Here is a 24,144-nt window from a genome sequence, read left to right on the forward strand (position 1 = left end):
TATTGGAGTGTACTCTGCCAGGCACTATTCTAAAAATGTTACATGCATTATCTCATATCTCATCACACCTCTGTGAAGCAGAGGTATGAATATTAATATGAATACTCTTATCCTCAAGGACCGTGAAAGTAGGAGGTGGCAGCACTGGAATTCAACCCAACTCTGTCCTGGAAGCCAACATTGATTTTCCCTCAGCCACACTGCTTTCCTGCTTCAAAGTTATGTATTATTCCTTCTCTAAAGAGATATTTTTAAAGAGGAGCCATTGTTTGGTGATCTCCTTAGCTCTAAAGCACTTATTTTTTGTTTTACTAGTAATTAATCCCAAGGCTCATTAATTTTGTTTGCAGGAAATAAAGAGAATAGTAACTGTTCCTTTTTAGTATTAAAAAGTTAAAGTTATAGGACTGAGATCAGAGCAAACAGATGGAAAACTGTTCAGGGTTCCTGTAATATCTAAGTATTACTGGATCTTACACTAAAAAGTACTGAAATGTAGTTACCTCCCCTTCAGTAACTAGCATGTGGAAAAAACCTGCACCACTAAATGATGCATGATGTGGACACCCAGGAAATTATCCTGAATGAGGACTATGTAAACAACTGCAACAATACCATTTGTAATACATATTGATTTTTTTGAAAAATAAAATTATACATTAAAGTTCACTGTGTTACTTAAATTGGTTTGCTAGGAAGCCATGCTTGGAATAATGGTATGAGTCACTATTTATATTACATGATAAGATGCAGTTAATGGGTAAACTGATTATGGTATTTGTGCCTTTGACATTTCATGTAATCAACAATAATTTTAACAAAAAAAACTGATTTTAAATATATGCAAGTTAGAGACATTATTTTCTTTACTGTGTGGAGTTATCTTTTTTTTTTTTTTTAGTGGCCGCACTCAGGGCATATGGAAGTTCCCAGGCCGGGGACTGAATCCAAGCCACAGCTCTGGCAATGCTGGATTTTTTAACCCACTGTGCCAAGCCAGGAATTGAACCTGCACCTCCTCGGCTACCCGAGCTGCTGCAATCAGCTTCTTAACCCACTGCACCACTTTGGATCTTTTCTATATTCAGATAGCTTGTATAATGTTTATAATCATGCTGTAATTCAATAACATATTTACTTGTTAATATCAAGTGTATTGTAGCATATGGAATATTTAAAAGAGAAATAATACATTTTAGGTTAAAATAATTTAAATTTTTCAGTTTTTCTATAAAATTAAATAATTGAATATCTTCCTTAGAAAGTGATTTATAGGGAGTTCCCGTTGTGGCACAGCAGAAACAAAGCTGACTAGGTACCATAAGGTTGTGGGTTTGATCTTGGGCCTCGCTCAGTGGGTTAAGGATCCAGCCTTTCCCTGAGCTGTGGTGTAGGCTGAAGACTCAACTTGGATCCTGTGTTTCTATGGCTGTGCCATAGGCTGGAGACTACAGTTCTGATTGGACCCCTAGCCTGGAAACCTCCATATGCCATGGGTGTGGCCCTGAAAAGCAAAAAAAAAAAAAGAAAAAAGAAAAAAAGAGAGATTTATAAAGTATCTCTTTTAATTTATGACAGTATATCTCCAGAAAATAATGCATTAAGGAAAGGAAAAGAAATCTTTTTTTCTGCAAGTGAATGGGATTTGAAACACACACTACCTTCTTTACCTTTTAACTTTATTCTGTTCTTCATTTCTTGATTAAAATATTCTTAGTGCCTTTTCTGACTATTCCAGCCTAAAATAATACCAACCTTTGAACACCTATGCACTTAGCAACACATGGCATTCATTCGTTTATTTATTCCTCCATTCACTATTTTCTTGCAGATGTTTCCAACTTGTGGACTTCTGTCTATGGTAATTTGTACCCTTATGTATATAACATATCTTGTATACTGCTTTGTGGCTTATATTTTGAATCACGCTCTAAGTTATAATCTTGATAGATGGGGCAGGATCTTATTCTTTTCTGTGTTCTGGCCCACACCTTTACATGTTTCACATAGTAGTCATTCAATAAATGGTTGTTTACCCTAAGAAATCCGAAGCAGATTTCATAACCTTATCCTCATAAACTAACCGTAATACACAAAATCACATAGCATAAACTGCTGCCCTATTGCTGAATCAATCAGCATAGCCTCAATTATCGGGTAAGCACATGGCCTGATCTAGCATGGATGGAATTTAATGCTCCATCATTGTTGACATCTTTCTCAAATTCTCACTAACAATTTCATTGATTTTTGTGGACACGCATATTTTTAGGATGCATGTTTAAAAGGAGAAAACATTCTATATATTAAGGAAATTGTCACGCTTCTATAATCCAAATTTAGAAAAAAAAATCAGAAATATTAATCACTCAAAAATTTTTGTGTTCTAAGAACATTCATGTTAAATTTATAAAATTAATCCTGCAACTTTATTGTGAGATATATAGCTTTTAATTTAAACGCACTAAATAGATTTCTCTAATCACCTAGTACCAATCTCTAGTCTATTTAGAAAACGACATTTCATTTTTTCCAGTGAAAAGATGCTAAGACATATTCTTTGGCACTTCAAGTGGTTATGATCCATGCTATGGAAAGGAAATTATGGAATCTGGATTTTATCATTTTTACCCTGCCACTAACTAGCTATGTGATTTTACCTAAATGTTTTTTGCGTGTTCTTTATCTGTATAAAAAGGAGTTATAGTAGATCATTGCTAGGGTCTTTCCAACTGTGATCCTGAGAAACGTAATCACTTACAATTAGCTATATGTGATTGAACTTCCTAGAAATATTATCACTTAATTTGCTTAAATTCAGCCTCTATTAATTACATACATTTCATTTCTAATTCAGTTCAAGCTCCAAGGAAAGGAACATTGAGTCTACTTAACTTCAGCATTTAATTACTAAGAAAACATAACAGTTGGCAGCATTTAAGCTTGGAAGAGAGAATGGCCTTATCGAGCAGCAAAAACCTTATCATGTTGGGATAGCAGAGGTGTTTGGGGTTTTTAGGATAGTGCCCCTGACCGTGGATTTTAAAGAAAAAACAACTTTATTCATTAAATACTTTTAGGCTCACTTTCCTGCTTAAAATCCTTCTATAGGGTAAAATAGGCCGTGATGGTGCTTTATGATAAGATTCTCTTATAAATTCAGTCTCATCTCAGAAATCTGTTCTCCTTTTGTCTGATATTAACACAGCCATTTTCTGAATGATTTATTGTTTTATTGTCAAATATCTATGTCTTTTTTTTGTTTCTCTCTTATAAGCAGCATATAGCTAGAATTTTTCCCTAGTTGGACAGTTTTTTCAATTAGCTTGATTAGTTCATTTACTTATATTATGAACAGTGATATATCTCGATGCCATTGTATTTTTGTGCTCTCTAGTAATCCTTCTCTCTGTTTTCTAATCCTTCCCTTCATTATTTTGCATTAAGGGCTATTTTTAAATTCTATTTTTTTGCACTGATTTGGAAATTGTAGACTACATTAACATCGTTCTTATACATGTCTACTCTTCCCTAGAAAAGTTTAAAAACTTAAGAAAAATTGATTTTCGATTAATTTTGTCCTTCCTGCATGTTACTAGTATATCTTCTCATGTGTGGAACAGAGAGAGAGGGAGAGAAAAAGGGAGAAAGAGAATGAGCTAGCTCTCTCGTCTCTCCTTTTTTTTTTTTTTTTTTTGCTTTTTAGGGCCACACCTGTGGCATATGGAGGTTCCCAGGCTAGGGGTCAAATTGGAGCTACAGCTGCAGATCCTTAACCCACTGAGCAACAACCACAACATGGTTCCTAGTCGGATTTGTTTTCACTGTGCCACAGTGGGAACTCCTCTGGTCTCTTCTAATAAAGGCACAAATCCCATCATGAGGACTGTAGCCTTATGACCTTATCAAACCTAATTATCTCCCAAAGCCCTCCATTTCCAAACACCATCACACTAGGAGATCGTGTTCAACATGAATTTTGAGGGGGCATAACTCAGATCGCAGAATAAGGTAGATCAATGAAGAAAGACTAGGCTTTTCAAAGAATAGTGCTAGAAAATTTGTATTTCCATATGCAAAAAAAAGGAAATTTGAATGTTTCTTATCATATTTTGTAAAAGTCCTAGAACTATAAAACTGGGAGCGGTTTGGGGGAGAGAGAAAAATCTTTGTGATTCTGGATTAGGCAAAGATATCTGAAGCTATGAAAATCATGGACCAGGAAAGAAAAAAATTGGCTAAATGAATTTCATCAAAACTTCAAGTTTGTGCTCTTTGAAGAAAAAAGTATTAAGAAAATGAGAAAGACATGCCACAGATAAGGAGGAAATGTTTGCTAAGGCATATATATCTTATGAGTTTTAGAGAGACTGTATAAGGAAATCATACAACTTAGAAGTAAGAAGATACACCACTACATTTAATTTTTAAGAAATTTAATAGGCATTTCACCAAAAAAGAAAGCAAATGACAAATAAGTACTCAAAATCATTAGTCACGAGTGAAATGCACATTACAACAACTACATGCCCTTAAAATGGCTAAAATTTCAGTGAATGGTAATTGAGTGTTAGCGGAGTGTGGAAAAACTGGAACGCATGCATTGGTACAGCTGCTTTGGAAACCAGTTTGACAAATTCGTTGTACGATTAAACATTCAGTTACCAGTATGGCCCAGGCATTTCTCTTATAGATATTTACTCAGGAGAAATAGAAACATGTGTCTGCACAGATACTTATTTTTTCATAACTGCTTCATTGATTGTAGCCAAAAACTGGCAACAGGGAGTTCCCGTTGTGGCATAGTGGTTAACGAACCCGACTAGTAACCACGATGTTGAGGGCTTGATCCCTGGCCTTGCTCAGTGGGTTAAAGAACTGGCGTTGCTGAGCTGTGGTGTGGGTTGCAGATGTGGCTTGGATCCCGTGTTGCTGTAGCTGTGGTGTAGACTGGTAGCTACAGCTCCGATTAGACCCCTAGCCTGGGAACCTTCATATGCTGCGGGTGCAGGCCCCCCCCCCAAAAAAAAAACTGGAACAACCCAGTGTCCATAATCTATTGATTGATGAATTAATTGTGGCATATCTCTATAACAGAATACTGTTAAGAAAAAAGTATCAATTGACTAATATATGCAACAACATGGATTAATCTCAGAAGCAAAGAGACTAAGTTTTTTAAAAGCCAGAAATAAAAGAATGCATATCAAATGATTCCATTTCCATAAAATTCTAGAAAAGGCAAAGCTATAGTGACAAAAAGCTCAGCCATGCTTATTGGGAGCCAGTGACGGAGGTATGGGCGGATTTTCCCTCAGAAGGGCATGAGGCAACTTTTTTTGAGTAACTGAAGTGTTTTATATTTTGATCTACTGGTTATGTAATTGCATACATTTTTAAAACTCATTGAACTGAATATTTAACATTACTGAATTATATTTCAGCAATATATAATTATATCCTAACAAGAGAATTCTGTTGTCAATTTATTCCTACTTTGAAGATAATAAAACATTTTTCCTCCTCTGGCAGCTTTTCAAAATTTTTTTTAGGAGATAGGGGTTTTTTAGTGTCCTGCAGTTTCATTACAATGTATGTATCACAGTGTGATTTCTTTCTATTTTTGTTTATCTTATTTGTGATTCACTTTGAATTTAGAAGCTGGGGAGCTCCCCTTGTGGCTCAGTGGAAATGAATCCGACTAGTAATCGTGAAGTTGTGGGTTCAATCCCTGGCCTCGCTCAGCAGGTTAAGGATCCCACATTGCTATGGCTGTGGTGTAGACCATTGGCTACAGCTCCAATTCGACCCCTAGCCTGGGAACCTTCACATGCTGCAGGTGCAGCCCTAAAAAAAAAAGAAGCTGGGAATTTATGCTTTCATCAGTTCCAGAACATTCTCTATCAACATCTCTCAAATATCATCTCTTTCTTATTCCTTTTTATTCTCTTCCTTTGGGATTCTGATTGCGCTTATATTACGTTTTCTAATAATGTTCAGTTTCTCTTCTACTTTTTGTTTCTTTACTTCTCTGTGCTAAAGTCCAAGTAATTTTTTAGGTGTATAGTTCTCTTTTGTTTATGCATACCTGCTTTTTAATCTACAAATTTAATGGTATATTTTATTTTTAGAAAACATTTGTTCTTTATTTGTTCTTTTGCAAATGCCTATCTTTTAAAAATAAATATTGTTCCTTGCTCATGTTTTTAATTCCCTTCTTTATTTTTTTAAATATGTGAAGATGTAAAATTTATGTTCTATGATTGAGAAATCCAGTCTTTTGAGTCCTTGGGGGCCTAATTCTATTATTTATTGTTGAGTCCTGACTCATTAATGCTGGTTATTTTCCTAGTGAGTTCTAATATTTTGGATTGTGAGTACCCATTGGCTAGGATGTAAAACTTGAAAACTCTGAATCGAGAGATTATCCCTGAAGAGATTTCTCTTTCATTCCGCTAGGATCCTGGAACCAGTTAACCAAGTTGATTAGTAACTGTCCTAGGTCACGCAAGCAGTATGAATTTAAATCCCAATCTCACCTGAGAGCAGGAGGTAGATTCTCAAGGGAGAATTTTTTCCCTTCCAGAAGTTACCCCAGACAAGCAAATGTCCTTTCATTTTCCTATCCTGATGGTAGATTACTTTTTTCTATTCCATTCTATAAATGATGATAAAAAGAGATCTAGTTCCAGCTCTTGACCTTACTGAGTCTTGAGCCCTAGACTCCTGAACCCTTCTTGACAATGAAAACCTTGGGGTCTAGGATCCAGGGAGTATCCAGTATACACCCTCAGGACAGCCACTAAAAAATCAATAGAATGGTTTGAGAAATAAATAAATACTTTAATTAATCATGAAGTATTGTACTCATTACCTAAGTTAAGAATATATGCGTATATATTTGGGAAATACTTTGAATTTATTTTCTTCTTATGCTATCAAGGATTACATAGACAACTTTGTATTCAACTGATGATAGTCAAAAGATTCAGAGACTTAAAAAAAATTGTTTTCAAAGTCAAATCAAATTGGAAGCAATCATTCTTCATTCCATTCGTAAGACCTAGGTAACCTATCTTGGTAAAGCTAGTACTAAATATGCCTTTTTGTAGACAGGTAGTTAGAATACCATACAGAACTCATTTTTTTTTTCTTTTGTCTTTTTAGTGCCTCACCCACGGCATATGGAGGTTCCCAGGCTGGGGTCTAATCGGACCCCTACACCACAGCCACAGCAACGCCAGATCCCAGCCATGTCTGAGACCTATACCACAACTCACGGCAATGCTGGACCCTTAACCCACTGAGGGAGGCCAGGGATTGAACCAGAAACCTCATGGTTCCTAGTTGGTTTTGTTTCTGCTGTGCCACGATGGGAACACCCAGAACTCATTTTTGACTGTCAAAACCGAAGTTATTTGCAAGTCATAGGTACATGTAACCTTGTAGGCTGACATCTCACTTAACTGTTGTCACCTAAAAGATTATCTTGTCTTTCTTTTATGTAAATGCAGGAGCACAAAGCTATTTAAAATACCCTCTCTAAAGAAATTCTATTAGGAATACTGTATTTTATTGGTAGTACTAAAAGGACCCAGCTCAATATTTTAGCATCATATTTTTTAAAGCTACTTTGAGTTACTTATTAAAAAGTTAGATTGAAACCTGAGAAATAAAATATGCACTCTGTGTATGGCATGAATTTTAGCAGCATTCTACAGCTCAAAGTGTTCTTTCACACCTGTCTGGTATTGAGGTAAACCATTCTGCATTAGCATAGCAACATTCAAATATGTGAGTGATTAGTTAGTGAAAACACAAATAGATACATTGTGCTTTCACCTGCTACTCTCTGCATGTTTGAATCTGCACAGATAGATTGTGTTTTCACATTCTGAGTTTTAGAATATCCCTGAAGGGCATAAGAATAAAAAATAAGATTCATTGTACCATTAAATATATTCTATAGCCCCCGTGCAAATGTGGGGAAAAAAAATTATTGAAGCATAACTCAGGTAATTTTAAGAGACTGATGCTAATAGTAGAGGCTGAACACATTCTGAATTATAAAATGAAAGAAAAGAGTGGACCAAGGAAGATGATAGCAAAAATAACTACCACTTATTGAGTTCTTACTATATATCAGAACTATATTGAGTGCTTTACTGAATAAGTCTCAACTCTTAAGCGAATCCATTTATCAAGTGTTTAATACATGCCACTTTTATCCATAGAACAACTTTTTGAGTTGGAACTATTATTTGCTCCATTATACAAATGAGAAAATCAACACTTAAGAGCTTTATCAACTTGCTCAAGAGCACATAAACTTGACCATGTTAAGTCAGATATCAAAGCCAAGACAGAGTGCAGAGACTGCTCTGTAACAACCTCTCCATTACATTCTCACCTAACCCATCACAACCCAGTTAGGGTATGTCTAATCCATCCCATTTTCTTTTATTTACTTTTTTTGTCTTTTTGTCTTTTTAGGGCTGTACCCATGGCATATGGAGGTTTCTAGGCTAGGGGTTTAATCAGAGCTGCAGCAGCCGCTGGCCTACGCCAGGGCCACAGCAGCACCAGATCTGAGCCGTGTCTGCAATCTACACCACAGCTCATGGCAGTGCCTGATCCTTAACTCACAGAGCAAAGCCAGGGATCAAACCTGCAACATCATGGTTCTTAGTCGGATTCATTTCCACTGAGCCACGATGGGAACTCCATAATCGAGCCCATTTTAAGGGTGGACAAATAGAGGTATAAACTAAGTAACTTGTATGAGAGTTCTTGTAAGTAACAGCATCAAGATTAAAACTGGTCTAGCCTGTCTCCAGACTCTATCCACTTTCTACTATATAATTCAACCATGTGGCAGTATTTTTCATTCTTCAATTATGCACTCTTTTGGTTACTCATTTAACAAACGTTTGTTGAGCATTTTGTACCATCTATTCTTTTGCGCTCTGGCAATCCTCTAGTGAACAAGAAACATGAAGTTCTAAACTTTACCTTCTTGTGGGGAAAGTAGGCAATACACAAAGTAGTAAGTGAATGACATGTTAGTAGTTACAATGAAAAAAAAAATAAAGCATTGTAAGGGGCTAGAAAATGGTATTTAAACTTTTAAAATAAGATGATCAACGCAAGTAAACATGCCACTGTCACTCGTCACTTTATGATCCTGTGATTTTCAATCACAATCTATCTTGACTCCTTGGTTTATATGGCATTGAAACGATCTCTGACTTTTATATCATTCTTCTGGTTTTCTGAATATGCTTGATTTAAAATCTACCATTTCATTTCAGAAATCACTGGGTTTATTTCACAATTTTTCATGAATGATTATTTAAAGAGACAAAATGGTTGTTTCCTTTCTAAGTATTTATTCAAAATAGCCAGCCGAATAAGGTAGACAAACAGTTGGACAAGTGTGCCTTGCCAACAATTAAGTAAAAGGGTCTTCTCCCCATTCTTGACACTGGATGTAGGATATTAGTTGCTAGAGGGAATCTCATGATGAAAGCAGTAGTGATGTCAAGAGCTAATTGACTGATTTTAATTGAAGAACACTTACATGACAGTATGATGTATTCAGTGTGTTTCTCCTTTTCTTTAAAAAGCTGAAACTCTTCTTCCCAGTAGTAATTAAAAATAAACAACAGTCATTAACTTACTGTGGGCTTCTAATGGCCACAACATTGCTTCCTTGCATGAATGATTTACTGATCTAAAGCAAAGTAATTCAACACTGAAATTATCTTGAAAATTAAAAGCCGCTCTAGATAACGAATAGTTTTAATTTCTACAGTGCCAATTTATATGTAGTTTTCCCTTTTTAGGTGTTCTTCTTGCACATACAAACTTGCTAACATAAATGGTCTAATAGGGACTACACCTCGAAGAACAGTGTACAAACCTCAGGCTCTGGGTTTAGCTCTATAGACTTGGGGGTGGCATTTATTAATTTATTCAATCCACCATCATTTATTGTTAAGCTTAAGCTAGGCCTTATCTGGAATTCTTTGGAGAATAAAAGAAAAAAATAGTTTCTGCCCTCAAAAGTAATTTATTGTTATAGTATTGGGATAATATTTAATCTAATTCCATCTCTTTTATTTAATTAGTTGTATCACAGTTTATTTAACTAATCTTTTGTTGATTATTTTGAAAGATATATAAGAGAGGGAGCTATGAAAGGCTTGTGCTGAACATCTCTAGTAATTAATATTTGTACATATTTCTGAGTATTTCTTTGGAATTGATTTCTCTTAGTAAAATAAGGGAAAAGGCACATACATTTTAGTCTATTAATAAATTTGACAAAAATATGCCCCAAGTAGCAAAATAGGAAAAAAATTGCATCGTTTGACATTGTCACCAACACATTCTGAGAAAGCCTCTCCTTACTTTTTCCTTGTCAGCCTGAAGATAGAATGTTCTACTAAATGCATGTCGTCGATCACTGATCTCTAAATACAGTCTTCAAACTTGTTAAAAAAATGTTTGTCATCTCCAAGAATAATTTATGAAATAAATAGTCCTTCCAAAATTTTTGCTTGGCATCGATCATTTATATTTGACAAGAGATATCTAGGTTTCTTCCTTATATATGCTGAATTTTAAAGTATTAAGAGGTTATGAAAATGCTGTCAGTTGTTTGTAAAATTTATCTGACACAAAAAAATGAAGTTTGCAGCTGGCCAAGTTAACCGTTGAGATAAGAACAAATGTCAGAAAAAAAAATAGATCTATATTTGGTTGGGGTTTATTGAGCGAGCTTCATACACATATAGGATACTGTGAATTAAATTAAGTAGCAAACCATTACATCTGGTGCTAGTGCGTCTTGTTTAAGCACTAAATTCCTACCTACAGAAACATGAAAAAAAGACTGTGGACAGGTTTACAGGGTCCTAACCACATCTTATTTACAAATGAGATCCTGGAGTGGCCTTATTGCTCCCTATAATAATCTGCTACATCTATATAGCGGTATTTTTGCCCTTCCTGAATTTGTGTGCTTCGCTATTTGATCTGTCTCTTTTCTGATCTTTTCTCAATGGTTATGCTATTTATTTCTAGAACCATGGGACACAAAAACCGCTATGTCAAAGTCCCTCGGGGTCACATCTGGGTCGAAGGTGATCATCACGGACACAGTTTTGACAGTAACTCCTTTGGGCCGGTAAGTCGTCTTGTTGCTGATACAATTGGATTGCAGGTGTAGGAACAAAAGTACGTGATATAGGTTGCTCAGGGAACCCAGCCAAGACTAATCATACATTTTACAGTATAACAGTTTATGTTGGAAAATCTCCTTTTAAATATCAAAGTAAGCGGTCAAGGTGGGTGTGTGTGTGTATGTTTGTGTGTGTGAGAGAGAGAGAGAAAGAGAGAGAGTGTGGATCTAGACAAGAGCTTAGACAACTCAGGAAAGTACCAAAAGATACTTTCTGCTTACTAACTGATCTCAATAGAAAGGGTTGTTATTTTCTCACTTAAGTGTTTTGTACCTTATGTTTTCAGTTAGTGTTTAACAGAAATGATATGTCAAAGACCTACAGACGTCAATTTTCTAAGTCATTAGTTAAAAATGAATGTATAAGGAGTTCCCTGTCATGGCACAGAGGAAATGAATCTGACTGGGAACCATGAGGTTGGGGGTTCGATCCCTGGCCTTGCTCAGTGGGTTAAGGATCTGGCGTTGCCATGAACTCTAGTGGAGGTCACAGACGTGGCTTGGATCTGGCATTGCTGTGCTGTGGCATAGGCCAGCAGCTGTAGCTCCGATTTGACTCCTATCCTGGGAACCTCCATATGCCGCCGGTGAGGGCCTAAAAAGAGACCAAAAAAAAATGTATAATGAAAATCACATTGGTAAGTAACATTTTCAGCATTTAATTTATAACAGAAATGCTGATGTTCCTTATGCCTTGTGTATATTCCATAAGATAGGTGACTAAACTCAGATTTTATATCTTTTTCATTTTTGAATGCATACAGAACTCCTTTGTGAACCCCTGCCATAAATCATTATATAAAGTGAAGAATATTTTAGTTGATGGAAACTGTGCCTGATTTCTAGTCACCTATGTGTGTTTCAATACTTGGATCTTCAACTCATTAGATTTTCTTCCATCTAGACATATCCATACTTGTATATATGTATAAGCTGATATTGAGCACTTTGATAGGTTTGCAAAAAAGTTACCCACGTTCTTGTCAAAAACTAAATGTTGGTGTTCTCTATAAAATAATTTCCTTCATCTATTGTGAAGAACTGCTATTATTGTCACTAGAGGAGCGATCATGTGACTCGCCTTTGGCTAAAAGGACGGTAAGAGATTTGGGGTGAGATGCGCGTTATGTGTAAGTGGAAGGAAGCTTTAGGACACTACTCCTACTTCGAGCTTCAATGATCATCAGAAAAACATCGAAGACCTTTCTTGCTTTTGAGTAGCAATTATTAAAAAAAAAATACAACTTGATCTTTGCAGGGTACATCAAAGAATGGATAGACTGGAAATGCTTTAGGTCACTTAGAGCGCAGTAGACGTGACCATCATGGAAAAGCTTAGTCGCAACTTGAAAGTGAAAATAAGTCATCCGAAAATAGTGCTATTTCTCTCTCATCAATTCGATTAAATCTATTAAATGAATCATGATGTTGGCCAAGTTTACATGAAAATGAGAGTTAATTTCACTTTGGGTTTTAATTGGTGGGTGGTGACTCTGAAAGGAAGCGTTAATGTTGTTTGCTACCAGTTGTGGGATGTGGGGTAAATAATGACTTACTACTAATAAAGTACTAAAGTTTGAGATTGGGTTACTTTTTCTTAATAGATAAAACCAATGCAATATTATCTATATAATTAATATAATCACTCCCGGTCATTTGTATTCTAGATGCTTTCTTGTTTCAAAGAAAAAACGATTAAGTTGATTGCTAGAATACTGGGAATTATACATAACCCTCAATGTCAAAATTAGAAAAAGAAATTGTACTGAGATGAGGGGAAATATTTGTCACATCATGTAATAATTTATTTTGTATTTGATGAGTTTTAGTACATATATTTTTACCCTTACAGTGATGTCTCATGTTTTGTGTTCCAATAGCATTTATGACTACGAAAGATTAATATCGATGCTCCCAGACACGTTTTAAAATAACAGAGGGTAAAAAACTGAATTAAAGTCCTACAATTTTTGTTTAAAGCTAAGTTGTGATGATTGAGCATGGAGATTTTCTATTGCATATCGATTAATTAACGGTTATCTGAAAAATTCAATTATTTTAACATTTTTATAATTCTAAAAAATAAAAACTAAAGTTTTATAATTCTTAGAAACAAAATAATCTTTAATCTTAAAATCCACATAGACTTTAAAGTTATTATATTTATATAATATATAATATTATAATATATTATATATTATTATATTTTTCCAATAATTCTCAGGCTTATCCATCTGTATACTTGGAGATGTATGTGGAAGATCAGTAAGCTCCAGGCTTTCTGGATGGTTGATTCATTTCTCCCTTTGGAAGTAGGGAATGCACTTTTCCTGGTACACAACCAATCTAAAAGCAGCTGCCAATGGGGAAATGCTATATAATACAGGGAACTCTATCCAATATTCTGTGATAATCTGTATGGGAAGAGAATTTGAAAAAGAATGAGTGTCTGTATATGTGTAACTGAGTCACTTTGTTGTACAGTAGAAATTGCCACAACACTGTAAGTCAACTATACTTCAATGAAATTTTAAAGATTAAAAAAAATAAAATGCCATATATTAGATTCTAGATATAAGTGATATCTTCTGGCCATGATCTGTTTCTGTTTGTTTGTTCATTTGTCCATCTGTTTGTTTTAGATAGGATCATCTGTTGCGTATTTTAGATTCCACAAATAACTGATATCATATGGTATTTTTTTTTCTTTCTGGCTTACTTCACTTAGTATGAGAATCTCTAGTTCCATCCATGTTGCTGGAAATGACATTAGTTTGTCTTTTTATGGCTGAGTAATATTCCGTTGTATATATGTACCACATCTTAATCCATTCATCTGTCAAGGAACATTTAGGTTGTTTCCATATCTTGGCTATTGGGAATAGTGCCACAATGAACATAGCAGCCCATGTATCTTTTTCAATGGAAGTTTCATCTGGATATATGCCCAGGAGTGGGATTGCTAGGTCATATGGTAGTTCTATATTTAGTTTTCTGAGGTATTTCCATACGGTTTTCCATAGGGGTTGTATCAATTGACATTCCCAACAACAGTGAAGGGGGTCCTTTTTCTTCACACCCTCTCTAGCATTTATTTGTTGACTTGTTAATTATGGCCATTCTGACTGGTGTGAAGTGGTACCTCATTGTAGTTTTGATTTGCATTTCTCTAATAATTTAGTGATGTTGGTCATTTTTTTCATTTGCCTGGTGGCCATCCTTATGTCTTTGGAGAAATGTCATTTAGGTCTGTTGCCTATTTTTCAGTTGGGTTGTTTGTTTTTTTGTTGAGTTGTATGTATTGTTTATGTATTTTGGAGATTAGGGTGCCCTTGTCTGTTGCAAAAAGATTTTTTCCCATTGTGTGGGTTGTCTTTTCATTTTTTTAATGGTTTCCTTTGCTGTGCAAAAACTTTTGAGTTTAATTAGGTCCCATTGGTTTATTTGTGTCTTTATTGTCATTATTCTAGGAGGTGGATCAAACAAGATATTGTTGCAATTAATGTCAAAAAGCATTCTGCCTGTGTTTTCCTCTAGGGGTTTTATAGTATCTGACCCTACATTTAGGTCTTTAATCCATTTTGAATTTATTTTTGTATACAGTGTTACATAGTGTTCTGCTATGTTCTTTTACATGTAGCTTCCCAGTTTTCACAGCACCATTTATTGAAGAAACCATCCTTCTTCCACTTTATGTTCTTGCCTGCTTTTCATAGTTTAGTTAACCATATTGCTTGGGTTTACTTTTGGGTTTTCTATCTTGATCCAACAATCCATATTTCTGTTTTTGTGCCAGTACCATATTGTTTTGATAACTATACCTTTGTAGTATTGCCTAGAGTCAGAAAGCTTGATTCCTCCATTTTTGTTTTTCTTTTTCAATATTGCTTTGGCTATTTGAGTTTTTTTGTGTTTCCATACAAATTTTTAAACATTCTGTTCTAGTTCTGTGAAGAATTTCTTTGGTAATTTGATAGGGATTGCATTGAATCCTATGGATTGCCTTGGGTAGTATAGTCATTTTGATAATATTGATTTTTCCATTCCAAGAGCATGGTATATGTTTCCGTTTGTGCCATCTTTGATTACTTTCATCAATGTCTTATAATTTTCAGAGTACAGGTCTTTTGTCTCTTTAGGTAGGTTTATTCCTAGGTATTTTATGCTTTTTATTTGATTATAAATGGGATGATTTCTCTAACTTCTCCTTCTGATCTTTCATTATTAGAATATACATATGCAATTGATTTCTGTGTATTACTTTTGTAGCCTGTGACTTCGCCAAAGTCATTGATGAGTTCTAACAGTTTTTTGTTGCTGTCTTTAGGGTTTTCTAGGCATAGTATCATCATCTGCAAAAAGTGATAGTTTTACTTCTTTTCCAATTTGGATTCCTTTTATTTCTTTTTCTTCTCTGATTGCTGTGGCTAGGACTTCCAAAACTATGTTGAATAATAGTGGTGAAAATGGACATCTTTCTCTTGTTCCTGATCTTAGTGGAAATGTTTTCAATTTTTCACCATTGAGAATGTTATCTGTGGGTTTTTCATATATGGTTTTTATTAAGTAAGGTAGTTTCCCTCTATGCCCACTTTCTGGAGAGTTAAGATTTTTTCTTTTTTCTTTTTGCTTTTTAGGGCCACACCTGTGGCATATTGGAGGTTCCCAGGCTAGGGGTCAAATTGGAGCTATAGCTGCTTGCCTACACCACAGCCACAGTAACGTGGGATCTGAGCCATGTCTGCAACCTACACTGCAGGTCACATCCATGCTGGACCCTTAACTGACTGAGCAAGGCCAGGGATCGAACATGTGTCCTCATGGATGCTAGTCAGACTCATTTCTACTGAGCCATGACGGGAACTCCTGGAGAGTTAAGAATTTCAATGACATCACCTTTTTGATGTTGTTTTAGGTGAATACATAAAAATAATGTAATATACAATATTATGTTAATTATCCCATGATTATAGTCAATTCTATTTTTATACTTTGTACTTATCTATATTTTAAAAGGTTTGCAACACATTTGTATTATCTTTATAATCAGAAGAAAACTAAATATTCAAAAAATAAGATAAACATGATTAAAGTAAATGACTTCTAAGTTTCACTCTGACTCTAAATTTTGTAAAAAATATTTTATGCTGCTATGGCCAGAAGGAAAAATATCACACATGTGATTGGGTAGGAAATGATTCAGTCATGAATATGTCTCTGTGGAAGATTCTCCATGGTAAACATCTTGAATATATCATCACTGTACAAAAATATCTGATAAAAAAATATCCTGTCTTATAATATGGATTCACTAATGTGTGACGTCAACTCAGATTTCTAGTGTGAGAAATATGTTTTGTTAGTTTCTTTTACGATTGGATTATTGTCTAGAAGTGTTTTTCAGTGCATGTTACTACTTGATTTCACTGGATTGTGTAGTAAAGATATCTGATGATTGTTTCGAATATTTGTAAGGCACTCCTCTTAGGAATTCTTTTGCTCTGTGAAAGACTTAGTCTTTGCCTTTACCATCCCTACTTCCCTGTGGATGACATTAATACATTTCTACTGTGGCCATGCTGTTGTTCTTTGCCAGCATCCAAAAATAACTGATTATAAAGATATTGATGAATTTTCTGCTTGCTGTAAAGGAAAGCTCATAAAAAGCAAATTTCATATTTGTATGTGTGCATACATGGCTGTGAATTTTCAAATAGTGTCTTTTAACTATTTCAGATTAGCAGTCCCTCCATCCATTAAAAATACAGGCAGCAGTTCTTTCTCCTATTTATTATAAGTACATTCATTTCAGTACTTGTGTTTAAAACAATCTCACAGATATTTTTTCCTTTTGGTGAAAACATAAATGACCCTTTCCGTGACCTCTGTTTAGTTTGTACATTTCCTTTGATTTTTTTTCTATAATTTTAATCTAGTTTTAAATCATGGGTCACTGAAATATGTTCACTGTTGGCTGTATAATGACTTGTTGTAAGGGTACATGTGAAATTCTAGGTTTTTAGTGTCTAAAATAAATAATTTATTTTAATATCATTGACCAATGGAAATTAGGGGAAAAAATTTTCGGTTTAAACATTTATGGGGTGAAGATAACCTTTCCAAGCCATATAAAAGTATTTTGATTTTTAGGTTTATGATCATAGTGTCACCTTGTGAACAATTTGTGTGTGGGAACCATGAAGCAGAACTGAACAATTTGGTGCAGAAACTATGCATGATATACTGCTTCTATCTGAGAGTGGAAACTGGGAGTTATACTAAATATGAATTCTTTTTAGTTCCAAGTCATTTGGAAAAGAGCTAACCTAATCACTTATTTAACAGATACTTAATTAAATAAAATACTTGCCCCCTAGAATTTTTTCTTGAAAGAAATTTCCTCATAGATAACAGTTTTAGAATAAATGAGTATTAGAAATTTTGTTTATAAATTAAATAAGCTAATCACCTGAAAGTGATAATCTATAAGGAAGCACTGATACAAAGATTAAAATTTCACAGAATTCCTTTTGAATTTAATGAAGTTACAACACTTTTTACTGTTTAAAAAATACTAAAGAAGTAAAGGAGAGGAAAAGTTGATGTTTTCGTAGTATGCAATCTCTTCATTTATGTCTTTAAGATACATTTTTGAGCAGCTACCAATTATCCAAATTGATTTTTGCCTGGATTCCACTGAGCAGAATGGATCAGAAGAGATGAGGATTGTATTAATTAGAAAGAGGGTGCTGGATTAGGTAATATGTGGAAATAAACCTTTAAAGAGGTTCATTATCTAGTCATGCCTGTTTTGAATTTTCTCTCTGTACTTTATGAGTTTTTGGTGAAAAAGAAATACAGTATTTAATTGATGAGGGCAGCAGAGCAAGATTCTTGGAGATGTAAGGAGGCTGAAATGAGAAGAAAGGAAAGAGAGGTTAGGATATTTTTGAGACCAACTGACAAAGGGAAGGGTTGGAATGGAGTCTGGTAATTTGTATAAAGGATTCAGAGTATTAGGACAGAGATTCAAGTTATGGATAGTAAGGACAGCACTGAGCCTGATGAGTCTTCCCAATCTGTGTGCCACTGTCAACAAGAGATGCCATGTTGCCTAGGAAGAACATGAGACTGTCAAAGATACAACAGTGAGTGAGGTATAATCCCTGCCTGCAAGGAGGCAGACAAATAATAGGGCAAAACCAGCACAGTACTCCAAGCAGAGGTTTTAGACAGAGCCTGTTAGAGGTATATAGACATTTGTGTACTGAAAACCCATAAGAAAAACCTACAAAATCTTCTGGAAGGATTTGTTAGAACACAGTGTTCTAAAATTCATGGAAATAATAACTATTTGGTAAAATCTGGTATTGCATAAAACACTCTGGCTGCTTCATGTGTTGTGAATGAATTGGTTTATGCCTGGAGTGGTTAATGTGTTTCAGCTGCATTGAAAACACTCTGCTTATACAATACAGAATAATCTTGTGGACATCTGAGAACGAATTGACATTTCATTTTATGTATTGTTGAAGTGTAGAGCTTTCCTTGTGTAAATTCTCTTGAGCAGCTAGAATAACTTTTATTTAAAATCAGCCATTTTCAAATAAAGAAAAAGGTCATTAGACTGTGTTGACAGAATCCAAGGAAAGTGTTCTATTCACACTTTCTTTGAAACATGTTGCTTAGCCTTTAATTAGTTATATTTTCTTGTTTTCTTGTAGTACATGCTTTTATTCATTAAAAATTTTGTTGGGAACCAAACAATCTCTATTTATAGACAAATATTTGTGACAAAAGTCCCATGGTTCTTAAAATCATAAAACCTTACCTTAGTTTTTTCCTTCAATTGTTTTTCATAATTCCTTTAAACAGTGCCATATTTTACTTAGGTGTAATTATTATTTGGCCTATATAGACCAAGGCATGCATTTCATAGAAAGGTCAAAGCCATTGAAAAGGAGTGCCATTATAACTAAAATATCTGTATATTCAAAGATAGGTAAGACTCAGAAAGTAGCTCATTTTCTGGAGAAATATTCAAAACAGAGAAAGGCTCATACAGGGCAAAAACAAACAAACAAACAAAAACAACCCACAAGAGTCCCTTAGGATTAGCATCTGCTGTTGGTTGGACTTACTTACAATATAGTTAGAATATCAAAAAATATAAATAATTTTTAAAAAAAAGCATGGAAACATAATACCAACTAGAGATACAGTGATGAAGTAAATAATTTCATCTTTCAACCCCCCCCCCGAAAACAGACACAAACTAAACTTCTATTTCTACCAAATCAAATTTTGTTTCTGTCTCAATTATTCTGCTAGTGTAGAAAAATCATTTTCCCTGTGACTTCACTTTCAGATAGGAGAAATGTCAGCAGACTTGTCCTTAGACTTCATGGCTACGGCAGATACTATTCCTTTGGGCTGTTTAGTAAGAATTAAGCTTGTCCAATACATTAGAAATGGTGTATTTCTTGACAATGGGTCAGGAACTAAAATTTAGTGAAATATATGCAGTGTTATTAGTTTGGCAATTTTATAAGTTCTTGAACTTTTTTACGTGGGATTGGTGTCTACATTGCATGTTTACATAGAAAAATACAATGGAAGATATAAGTGACCTGAAAGAAAAGAAAAATCTTCTACTGCCTAGTCTAGAAAATACATGGAGAAAAAAAAAAAATCAGCTATTGCATATACTGTGATTCAAGGTTTGAAATTGAATTTCCTCATTTATATAGATATTTACTTATATTTTCTGAATAATTGTTTACTCTCTACTTCTCTTAATATGCAAACACAAAACTATGTAAATTATTTTGTTTTTTGATTGAACTTCTGGGAGATACCTTTCTTTGGAAATTTTTAATTTTCCTACCAATTTTTGGGTAATCTTAAAAATGGCTTGCTTTGTGTCAGTATCTCATTGTTTCGTTTTGTTAAAAAAAAAAAAAAAAAAAAAGAGAGATCCCCTCGTGGCTCAGTGGTTAATGAATCCGACTAGGAACCACGAGGTTGTGGGTTTGATCCCTGGCTTTGCTCAGTGGGTTAAGGATCTGGCATTGCCTTGAGCTGTGGTGTAGGTCACAGACGTGGCTTGCGTTGTTGTGGCTCTGGCATAGGCCTGCTCTGATTAGACCCCTAGCCTGGGAACCTCCATAGGCTGCTGGTGCGGCCCTGGAAAAGACAAAACAAATAAACAGACAAACAAAAAAATTTGCAAGAAGATTAAAAAGATCACTTTGATTGTCAGTGGCTTGGACTGTTCTTTTCTGTTTAATGAAGCCAGGTATGGAGCCTGTAATGAATCACAATAACCATGGGAATAACCCTTGGAAGACCCATGTGGGTTTGTGTTATATTAAAATTTGTATAACTTGGTGAATCGAGCAAGTGAAAACACAATTCTTTATTACAGTGGTCAGAATCAGAACCATGAGGTGTATTCTACTGATGGGGCATCGCAGGCCCCATGACTTTTTCATGAAATAATGTCAATTCCTGTAGTATGACTACAAGGTATTTCTGCTTCAACTCATCCTCCTGTCAGTAAGAATTTTTGTGAAAAAAACTCTGATGACATCATCCCACTTCTAAAACAATATCATCAGCCTACAGCACCTATCATAGTTAATGAAGAAATGTTAGAAGCTTTCCTTTTTAAATCAAAAACAGGACAGGAAGGTTCTCTTACCACTTCTGTTCAACATTGTGCAAAAGGTCATTGCCAGAGCAGTTTAAGGCAAGACAGAAATAAAAGATGTGGCGATTGGAAAGGAAATTTTTAAGCAGTTTTTTTTTTTTTTCCTAACATGTTATTGTCTACTTAGAAAAGCTAAGCATAATCTATAGAATTTTAAGACAGTTCTGCAAAGTTATTAGTATAAGAACTACCATATACAATGATCACACAGGTCTAGACCTCATCAACAAATAGAAAGCACACTTGTAAAGAATTTGCCATTTAAAATAGTAAAAGGAGTTCCCTGGCAACCTAGTATTTAAGTATTCTCTGTTGTCACTGCTGTGGTTCAGGTTTGATCCCTGGCCTAGGAATTTCTGCAAGCTGCAGATATGGCCAATAAAATTAATAAATTAAATAGCAATAAAAAAATCAAGATAGGGGTTACCTTTGGAAGGGATGAGAGTGAATGTGGTTGGGACCAGAGAAACAGGGATGCCAAATTACTGGTATTGTTTTAAATCTGAAGCAGCCTGGTGAGTATAAGCTATTGATTATATTATACTTTATATCTTTTCTGTCTGAAATGTAATAAAGTATTTTAATAACTACATAAATTAAAACATTAAAAGTTGGCCTCAGTGGCTACACATTACTCACAGCAGGACTCTTTCTAATATTTGTAGGACCTAGGCATGGACATCCACATGCCACATACCTAAATATTTCATAGCTACAAATCAAGATAACAAACTGTGAAATGAAGTATGTTCCTTTCTCTTAACTTGATAAATATACCTGCAAATGGCTCAAACTAGCAAACATTTCAAAAATGACTGAATTTAATATAAGTCTGCATATTCTGCTAGAAGCCCTGGGATGTTTGGGAGAGTAACATAAAACATATAATTCATGAATTATTCTGTATTTATCTATAAAATGTTTCTGACCTCCGTTTTGGCAAAATCACTATGTTGTTATAGTAAAGATTTTCACATAATTTGCATTAAATTTACAATAATTATATAAATGATTAAAATTTGTAAATTGCAATAAAGTATAGAAAATTTGAATATATGTTTATCAAAATGGTAGTGAAAGGTAATTTTTCTCAAATGTTTTGTTAAATACCAAAAGTACCTTTTAAAATCAAAAGGCAAAATAAAATGACTACTAATGAACATAAAAATTGTATCAAAATTATTTAGATAAAAATTTAAGAATTTAAAAATTGTATCTTATTACATATTTTTATAAAAGTAAGTTTATTTAAAATTTGAGGGTTCAATTTCCACATAGTTGTCCATGTAAAGGGTCTGCCTTACACTTTATGCGTACTATATTCTGAACTACATACACACAAATTTAAGAGGCATTTAAATATTTTGCACAGGAAGGTTTGAGTAAGAAGAGGCACATCAGCAAGACTGACTTGGGAAAACCATGAATGAAAGATTAGAGTGCAGATAGGCTTCAGGTAAAGAATGCAATTACTCGATGATATTATTAGTTCAAGTGGGAGATGATTAGTTCCTAGACTAAGGTGGCAGTAATAAAAAGATTGAAGAAGTGGATTGATTTGAGACTCCTTAGGGACCAAGAATTGATTGTATGCATGTTAGATTCTACTGACTGGAATTAACTCACAATATTTGTTAAAGAAGTTCACCAGTTGAAATACTGAGCTGCCTTTGTGCTCACCTATCATGGATCAGACCTTAAAGTTAAGCATAATGAGCTTAAATCATCACGATATTTTTGTGATCATCTTAATGTGGAAAACCAAAATATGGAAGTGACAACTTGATGTCTCCAAGATTCTTTAGTTTGCAAAGAGATATTTCAGCAGGCACCTTGGCTACTTGATGAGTGTGTTGACTTAAACTGATTAGACTTGCTGTTCTGATGTTCAAGGGCAGAGCTGAGTCTTACTCATGACTCATTAAAACTTAATTATTATTCCATGAAATTTCTCTTACTCTTGGCATTCATGCCAGTCCATACACTACCCACCCATTTCACAGGCCTTCTGGGTTCTCTGCTCTTTTTCACAAATTCTCATGTATTTCAAAAGGTAAAGATGAATCTAAGATTATAGAGGCAAATGACAAGGAAATATATTACATAACATAAGTATTTTAATTGTTAAACTGGCTGATAGGAAAGCAAGTTTAATTTTTTTATTATTTTTAATAGTATTATTTAAAATGTAAATCTACATGATATACTTCAAAATTAAGAGAGTTTTAAAAAGCAGAAACAAATTGTTAGTTTTTCAGAAGAAATGATGTAGAATTATTTACACTAATTTCAATATATGGTAAATGATCTTCCTTTTAAATAAAACTACAGTATCAGGATAAATATAATGGTATTATGATGAGTGGAAGGAAAGGGGAACTTATAGGGCTTCACCAAGTTGTGGAATTTGGAGTTTAGTTTTTCTTATCACTAAACCTGATTTTCATAAAGATAATAATTATTAACTGGAATTTTCTTTAGACGAACATCTACATTAGGCTAATGTTTAAATAGACCTCCAGTGCTTTTTATTTATGGTTGAAGAGCTTTAAGTGAAATATTTTAAAAACTACTTAAATCTTCCTTGTTGTGAAATGTATTTGCCTATTCCCCACAGAGGCTTTAAACTCTGTCTGCCTAGTATTTGCTGAGAAACTGAAGGCAAATGAAAGTTTCCTCTCAAAAAAGCTATGATTATGTTTAGATTGTTCATATAAATTAAGCTTACTTCAAAAAAAAAACTAATAAGATTATAAATTATGTCATTTCTACAAGACATTATGGAATTATATAGACTCTGGTCAAGGAAAAGTTCTAATCTTAAAATATTTGCCCCAAAGTTTTTTAAAACAAACTTAATCATGTGCTTCTTTTGACATTAAAACAAAAAACAAAAAGCAAACAAATAGTAGGTATTGGTCAGTCTTTCCAACAAAGAAAATTTATGTACTGCATAAGGAATGGTAGTGCCATTAAATTAATGATTTCTTTAAATCTAAAGACATGGTTTTAGTGGGCTGTTGTTTTCAGATTCAATGCATTACCCTGAAATAACTGAAAGCTAATAGTCCAAAATGGGCAAGGTCATTCAAAGGTCATCCATCCAAGTGCATGGCATTTAAAGAACTTTTTTGCCCAAATGGACATTGCTGGTTAGCTGTTATATCTTTTCAAATAGTATTATAGT

At 34.3% G+C, this 24,144-nt stretch overlaps 1 protein-coding gene across 4 annotated transcripts in view; it reads left to right on the forward strand.

Annotated features, from left to right (window-relative positions):
• IMMP2L (inner mitochondrial membrane peptidase subunit 2) overlaps positions 1 to 24,144 on the forward strand; it is a 989,629-nt gene that overhangs the window by 665,898 nt on the left and 299,587 nt on the right. For 3 of the 4 annotated variants that reach the window (XR_014834216.1, XM_021079086.2, XM_085005763.1), the window contains exon 6: positions 11,089 to 11,191. Coding sequence is in view for 2 of the 4 variants with exons in the window: in XM_021079086.2 (XP_020934745.1) it covers positions 11,089 to 11,191 (103 nt within the window). In the remaining 2 variants the exon portion in view is untranslated. Of the gene's footprint in view, positions 1 to 11,088; positions 11,663 to 16,041; positions 18,102 to 24,144 lie in introns of those variants that run through there. The other variant, XR_014834217.1, reaches the window with a different exon arrangement.

The sequence above is a fragment of the Sus scrofa genome, chromosome 18 (assembly GCF_054392235.1).
Source record: "Sus scrofa isolate SSC_HxYL_T2T_F1_AM1 chromosome 18, Sscrofa_HxYL_maternal_Yorkshire_Landrace_v2.0, whole genome shotgun sequence".
Classification (NCBI taxonomy): domain Eukaryota; kingdom Metazoa; phylum Chordata; class Mammalia; order Artiodactyla; family Suidae; genus Sus; species Sus scrofa.